The 8563-nt window shown below is 34.7% G+C and overlaps 1 protein-coding gene across 1 annotated transcript; it reads right to left on the reverse strand.

Annotated features, from left to right (window-relative positions):
• Positions 1591–4066, reverse strand: LOC104783067 (scarecrow-like protein 27). Its single transcript, XM_010508151.2, has one exon. The coding sequence runs from the start codon at positions 3711–3713 to the stop codon at positions 1770–1772; it is 1944 nt and encodes a 647-aa protein (XP_010506453.1). The 5' UTR covers positions 3714–4066; the 3' UTR covers positions 1591–1769.

The raw sequence follows: 8563 nt of genomic DNA on the forward strand, positions 1-8563 counted from the left end.
TAAAAGAAAAAGAAAATAAACAGATGTAATATGTAAGCACGTAGGTGTGTGCATGAACCGGTGTTTCTCTTAATTAATGTCTAAAAGTAAAAAAATTATGAAGCTTTCTTTGGCAGTCATGGAGACAAAAGTGTCTGTTGTCGGTTTGGCTCCATGTTTTAATTCACGTTATTATATTTCTTAGTTTCAAATTCTCATAGTATGCATCTTATTGATGACGTATATGTCTTTTTTGTTTTAGTTTTTTAAAGTTATAAGTTAAAGCTGATTGCTTTTTTATATTGTCAAAAAGCTGATAATTTCGAAATTAGGCAACCAAAACAAAAACATTTCATACAAAGTAACATGCAAACCTCGATCCGCTACTAGAGGAGGTGTCACGACCAAAACTTTTTTAAACTATTAAATTTATTTTTCTTCGTTTCCTGTTTACTTTTTTTTTTTCTAATTTAAAAATAATTTAAACATGACTTTGGAAAGGTCTTTCAAGATTTCAATTTTTTTGTTTGTAAAATTATTCCTCCAATATATAAGCCGAAAGTAGAATAAAACCAGAACAAAATTTTACAATGTTTTTCTCTTATAATATTAACCGCACCCAAAAAAAACAAAAACTTAATCGAGTGTTTTAATAGTTAGGTAAGATGCTAGTGGATTAGATATAGATCTTCTTAGTAAAATAAAGAAGACAATAATTGATATAAACAGACACATTAATTTGTTTTAGTTTTAATCCAGCCAATCTATAAAATTACACGTTTTTTAGCTACTACGGGTTATGGTCACGATTAAACAAGAAGTACACCGACGTCATTAAAACTATCTATGTATATCGATATAAGTTAAATGAAGCGGTTGGTCAGAAATCAAGACCGTCCAATTTAGTTAACATATATAGAAAGTTTTATAATCAAAAACTGAAGAGATTATAATATCAAAGCACCAATGACTTTACGACCATGTGATTTCACGAACAAAAGTCGTATTACAATAATGCATGCATTTGTATATTTAAAATCTAAAAAAGCTTAGGAATACATTTAATCCCTACACATCTAAATAAACATTGTACGCAAATTAAAGTGCTAACCTTTTTATGACAGGAAAAAAAAAACTTTTTCATGGCCATAACTGAGGGAAAGAAGAAAGAAAAAATACGTTAGGGACCCGAGACGATTAAACAAACATTCAACCTTGGAAGCTCCAAAAACCCATATGATAAATTCAATTAGCTTTCACTTTTTGGTTCTATGTTTTTAATACTATATACAAATTACTTGATGGAAATGTCCATGTACCGTGGGGATATTCACTAATTCTACATTACAATATAATAACAAGATAAAATGGTTTCTTAATTCAAAGTTGATGTCTTATCCTTTCATAGGACCTTAACCTTAACAACAGCGTTTTAAGTTTAGTCTAAAGTAGAATGTTTGTATGCATAAACTCGAGTTATGTAGACTATATATGAAGATCCTGATAACAAATACTAATCCACATGATTTGAATTAAGCATACCTCTTCTGCATATTTCTATTTTTGGATAAGAGATTTATATGCATAAACTCGGAAAGAGCAAAAACAAAATCTAACAAAAGGAGACTTTTGATTATATATCCTTACTTCCTTAAAATGTTAAAACACCACAAGTCTGAAACTAAGAACACCGCCATTGAACAAACATAACAACATTTTTAAAAATCTGAGAAAAAGAGGGGAAAAAAACGGAGAAATTAGCTTGAATGGTCTTTTAGTGGTTTCTTGTTCTAACATTTCCAAGCAGAGACAGTAACAAGTTCTTTCCTTTGCCAACACATGACAAGTGACGACTGTCTCTTCTCAACGTGAAACCCTCTAACCGGATTCCTCTGCAGCAAACACTCCGCCTGAGCCTCCGCCGTCTGACTCAAACTCGCCGGAGAAAACCCACATTGCGTAAACAAGCTTCTCCACGGTGGAGATCTTTCAATCCAACGTTGACGTTTCATCAACAGCTTCTCAATCGAAGGTTGCACCCAAAACCTCTCTACACTCGAATCGTCCTGGTTCTGATTAGCATCAAGAGACTCGAGCAGAGAGGTGTGGTACTGAAGCGCATGGATCACAGCGTTTGGAAACGGCGCGTCGTTACGGTCACATCCTCTGTCTGAGCAAACGACGACGTTTGGTGAGATTTGTTTGAGGAAACGGAGGATCAACGGGAGGTAACCGGAGACGACAGAGTTTATCGGGAGATTCACCGCAATTGCTTCTTTCTCCGATGAACGGAGAGAGAGAGGCCAATAAGCCGGGTTTAGGAGAAGCTCTATGCTTAGTAGCTCGATTTCAAACGGAACCTTGACTTCTCCGGCGAAAGTTTTGAGATTTTCCTCTGTGAACCGAAGCTCGAACTCATCGGAGACTGTTGAAGGAGGAGGAGCAAAGACTGTTAATTTAAGAGACGATGCTCTGTTTCTTCTTCTTCCACCACCTCCTCCGGAAGCGAGTTCTTGCATTAGAGACGACCACTGTCCTCCGTAACCAACATCGAAATCGATAATGTGGATCCGATCAAACCCTGAATCGTTGCACGACTCAAGAATCGATTGATTCGCTGTGAAGTTAACGAACTGGAGAAATGGCGACGTTTCGGAGAAGGATCTGTAAGCGGCGATACGAAGAATCAGATTCTCCGGCGTGATTAACGACGACGAGTCGTTGTGGATGAGTGAGAGGAGAGCTTCAGCGATGTGAGAAGCAGCTCTCTGAAACGGAGACTTGTGGTTGTGGTTACTAGTGTTGAGATGGTGATTGAGCCGCGCCAATATCCCTTGCGCGAGAACGGTGTGGTCGCCGTTGTTGTTGTTTCCGTTGGTTCCGATAAGCTCCGCCGCGTTGAACAGCTGCTCGATGATGACTGATTGGTCATCGCCGGCCATTCCCGGAGACGGAACCGGAACCATAGCCACCGCCGCCGAAGAAGAAGAAGGAGACGGGATTTGTTGTTGGTGAAACTGAAACGGGAACTGAAACTGGTGCTGACGACGAACCGGGTCGTGAACCGGATCCGGATCCGAGAAAGGGAAAACGGGTTGATGATGATGAGATCCGGAATTAAACCGTTTCGCCGGCGGAGACAACGGAGGGTTAGAAGAGAACAAACAGTGATTCGTCGTGGGATTGATCAAAGCTTCCGTCGTATTCGTAACCTCTTGAAACGGGAAGCTGCACAGAGGATTGGAATTATCATCAGTGACAGGGCAGGAAGAAGCAGACCCGAAACCAAAACCCGGGTCGAAAACACCGAAAGCAGAACCCGGGTCCATGATAAGTCTCAGGATACTCTGTTCTTGACCAGGAGAAGAAGCAGAGAGAACACCATCAAGATCATCCAAACCCATCTGATGACTACATTTATTATCATCACCGGGGGTAACGGCGGTGGCGGTGACGGTGGTACCACCGCCGTGAGAGGAAGACAGCGTGGTGGTGGTTGACGAATGAGAGGCGAGAGGACTAGGACTCCTTAAAGCGTCGAGGACAGACGTCGGCTCCGGTAGAAAAGAACCGACAACATAACCAAGATCTTCTTCTTGTTTAGCTTCTCTGACTCCGGTTTTGTCTTCTTGATTGTTTAACCAGATTTTATGAGAATCTGGATAAAAAGATGAAGAAGAAGAAGATAAACCAAACACCCCCTCCCCTTGAAACCTTTCAAAGGATAAGGGCATCGCCTCCTCTCAACACACAGTAACCCCAAATTAAAAAAAAAAACAATCCCAGAAGAAGGAAAAGAAAGAAAAAAAAAGAGAACCCTAGAGAGAAGAGAGAGAGAGATCTCAGAACAGAAAGACAACAAAAGAAGAGAGAGAGAGATGTTAAATGTACGGAAGAAAGAAACACATGCAAAGCTCAAAACTTGTAATTGGCGCCCCAACTTTTTTTTTTTTTTTTTCTTTCTCTAAAATCACTTCTTCTTTATTTCTCTCTGATGCTGTAGCTGTTATATGGATGCGTGCAATATATAAAAAGTGGTCTTCATCAATGCTCCCTCTCTTTTTTATTTTATTTTACATTTACAGTCTCTCTCTCTCTAAATCTTTTGGTTCTTGTAACAATGGAATTTTCATTTTTATTTTTATTTTTATTTTGTGTGTGTGTGTTTTTTGGGTTGCTTCTCGTCCTCTATGTGTGGCTTATGTCTGTAGATGTACTTATCTACATATGTACCGTGTTCTTGTGCCATCATTGTCGAGTCCTCTCTTCGCAATATGCAGCGCGTGACACTACTCTCCTTTCTCTCCCCTATTTGCAATTTGTCTTACTCTCTTCAATTTTGGCCGTAATAAAGCTTTCAAAATCCTTGTTTTCTAAAAAGAAATAAAAATTAGGATGTTACTTCTATCAATTGTACGATTATTCTAGGGGTTTATGTACTAGTAGAATGTTTACTAGCTAATTCTAGTAGAATGTATACATTTATCTTTTTCATTGATTTGGTAGAAGATAATACGCTAATAACATAAAAATAGTTGAGATTGTTTATAATTAAATTGATCTTATACGGATTAGTCGAATTTTCAGTAAGTCATCTAATACAAAATATCACATGATTTTTTTTTCCCAACAATTTTTTTTTTTTAATTTTTTTCCAAACATACAAACGAAAAATACGACTTTCGGAAGAAAAAGAAAAAAAAACCCACCCCTCAATTCAAATGTTTTTCCCTTTTTTTAATTACGTACTTTATTTTTCGAATTACTTTTTCCAAGATATAAAAGAAAATAAAATAAAAAAGGAAGAAGTCATTTGATCTGAAACTGAAACAGTGTTTTTTAAAAAAAAATTAAAGAAAATCTTACATATGCCGAGGAAACAGAGCAAAAAGACGAAACTGACGCAGATGGTTCATTACTAAATTATCAATGTAATTCCCAATTGTACCCTTAGTTTCGAGGAAGGGACTACGAAAAGAGATAGGGACGATATCATAATTGTAGGGGAAACAGCAATGGCAGGTGGCTTTGGGGCCTGGTTTTCGAAACTGAATCTGACGGACCGATGCTCTTTTTTAGAGTCTCCCTCCTCCTCCTCTGTGTTGGCTTTTTGAAGATTTTATTGAAAACATCGAGACAATAGTATATTTCAACGGCTGAGATGTTTTGTTTTGTCTCTCCCTAAAGATCGTCCCATCGCCTCTATATCTAACTTAACTAGCCTTTGAATAGTTGTACTGCTCCAGAGTATACTAAAATTGAACTAGTCTCCATTTAATTTATAATTCACTATTGTATACTAGTATGCATTATTGCATATTAAAAATCTCCATACTGATATGCATTTTAGCGTACAACTCCATACCATTGTAAATTCATTACTAGTTTGCATTTTTCATTATATTCCTCAAAAGTTCCATACTAATCTGTTTCATACCACAGTTCAATATTTTGTATACCAATATTACCAAAATATTGTTATACATTGTCCAGTTTACGCATACCCTACAACCATTCATAACCATACCCTACAACCATTCAAAACCCTAGTGTTGGAACTATTTCTCTCCTTTTTTGCTTTTCTCTCTCTTTTAATTAACTACAAAATCTAAGATGGTTGGTGGTGTTATCGATTACTTTAACTCGTGATTAAAAAAAAAACTTAACTCTTTTTATCCTTTTCTTTGCAATGAACTCAATGTTGTTACTCATTAACATGTGTTAGTTAAATAACTAACCTAATTTATTCGAACCTTACTTTTATTCTTTATATATTACGAAAATTAAATTTTAAAATTGCAACCATATGTGAAGCGATTTTTTTTTTGTGCGAAAGCAGTCAAGCATGTTGAAGTGTATCCACTGTTTTGTTTAAAATGTAGTAGTTTTATACTATTTTTATTTAAAATGATTTTTTGATAGTAGTATATTAATTTTGGTCAATGAAAATGACAGTGCTAAGTTTAAAGTTTCCACTCTACTTAATTCGTGTTTAAATAACTAAAATACAATTAAGTATTAAGTAGTTAATCGACTTTTTTTTGTCCATTCTTAATAAACTCTTTACATTAGGTGTACGATATTAAAATACTAGTACTAGTAGTAAACAACTGTGTTGGAAACCAAACTCTATTTTAAAATTACTAATAAAACAGTGTTTTTCTTGCCAACACAAATCAAATTGATCGCACGGTCCCAATATGTTGTTCACAATTTCTAAGAAAATTCGTGGTAATGAAACACCTCGATGACATAACATGGATCACGCTAACATATACTAGTTTATTCCGTATCTAACAAAATAGCATTACCAATAAATCAAGTGGTCATTACATATACATACAAATAAACAAGTGATTAAAAACATGAAGACTATGAAGTGGAGTAAATGAAAATCAAAACAAGGAGATGTGCAGCTGGATTTCCAAGACAAGATTGAAATTCTTGGTTGCTTGTGTATGAATGCAAAGTGGACATGCTTATTATGTTATTATTGTGTATCAGTGTTGTTGCCTTGATGAGTTAACCATAAAATTATGTTTTGAACCAGAAAATATATAATTCAGGTTATTATAAAAAATGCATACTTATATTAATTATTATTTGAGCATTGTCATTATGAGAGACATGGTTTATTTCCCAAGACAAATCACAAACCTCCATGTGAGTTTCCACCACTACTAATTGTAACTCTGTCTTTAAAAACAAAATGTGTATAGAGAGCATTAAATTATTTTCTTCGTGCCTTTTTGTTATTTTTAGAATACAAATTACCAACTTGCTTATTCAATCTTGGAGGTGATGACTAGCTAAAGAAGGGACACCACTAACGTGCCACTTGTGTTCATATTAAATATTTAAATTATAGCAATATCTATTTAAAATTAAAGTTTAACTTCTTATACATTTCTCATACACGCAGGCTTCAGACCTTTAATTAGGAACATTTGCGCAGAATTTACTATTATCGATCACTTAGAAAAATATATAGTATATAGGAAAGGTGTATCGATAATGGGGCTCTTGTTGTAGAAATTATCGTGATGAAATTGTGAAAAACTAAAATAAAGATGAACATGGCATACATAGTTGTATCGATGTTTATGTTTGGATTTATNCTTGGTTGCTTGTGTATGAATGCAAAGTGGACATGCTTATTATGTTATTATTGTGTATCAGTGTTGTTGCCTTGATGAGTTAACCATAAAATTATGTTTTGAACCAGAAAATATATAATTCAGGTTATTATAAAAAATGCATACTTATATTAATTATTATTTGAGCATTGTCATTATGAGAGACATGGTTTATTTCCCAAGACAAATCACAAACCTCCATGTGAGTTTCCACCACTACTAATTGTAACTCTGTCTTTAAAAACAAAATGTGTATAGAGAGCATTAAATTATTTTCTTCGTGCCTTTTTGTTATTTTTAGAATACAAATTACCAACTTGCTTATTCAATCTTGGAGGTGATGACTAGCTAAAGAAGGGACACCACTAACGTGCCACTTGTGTTCATATTAAATATTTAAATTATAGCAATATCTATTTAAAATTAAAGTTTAACTTCTTATACATTTCTCATACACGCAGGCTTCAGACCTTTAATTAGGAACATTTGCGCAGAATTTACTATTATCGATCACTTAGAAAAATATATAGTATATAGGAAAGGTGTATCGATAATGGGGCTCTTGTTGTAGAAATTATCGTGATGAAATTGTGAAAAACTAAAATAAAGATGAACATGGCATACATAGTTGTATCGATGTTTATGTTTGGATTTATATGATTATGGCAGAAAATACAATAATGCTGCTAAATGGTTATAATATGTGTGGTCTCTTTTTGTTAAGACAACGACCAACACAAGAACAAAAAGATAATCATCGAATTAATACATAATTAAAACTTAACTAGTATTGCTAAAATCTAGGGATAGTTGAATTATAAAACTATACGATGCACAATTACGTACATTCTCTATTAATCATTTGGCAATGATCAAGTGCTCATCCAATTATATATACCTCTCATTTTTTTATGTCCCTTTACATTTCTATTACTAAGTTTTATTTGGTTTTTGGAGTCTTGATAACTCTTTTGTTAGAATTTGGTTAATGGAATAACTCAATTAGGCCTCCAATCGGTAAGACAACGAAATTATGTTTTTCAGGTTCTTTGTTGTCGTACAAATGAGATGAAAGCAAATGCGCAAAACAAAACGATTTCTATCATTTGCGTGATTAGAAGATTGAAAATTTTCAAAAAAAAAAATTATTGACTTACCTAATATATTGGGCATGGGCCTTATATATTTAGTCTCACCGAACCTCGTATTCATCGTAAACCTACAATAGGCCCACTTATTAATTAACTTGACCCATTAAAGCTTGGTTATCCTTATTATTCGATTTCGTGTATCGCGTAATTTCGCATCACTTTAACAAACAAAAATCAACATCGGAGCCGTAAGAAAGAAAGAAACAAGGGGGAGAAAACCAAATCTTCCAGATAGACGTGTCCTCCACTAGAAAGGAAAAGAAACTGTACAATGAAATTTAAATAAAATTATATAAC

Source organism: Camelina sativa, chromosome 4, assembly GCF_000633955.1.
Source record: "Camelina sativa cultivar DH55 chromosome 4, Cs, whole genome shotgun sequence".
Classification (NCBI taxonomy): domain Eukaryota; kingdom Viridiplantae; phylum Streptophyta; class Magnoliopsida; order Brassicales; family Brassicaceae; genus Camelina; species Camelina sativa.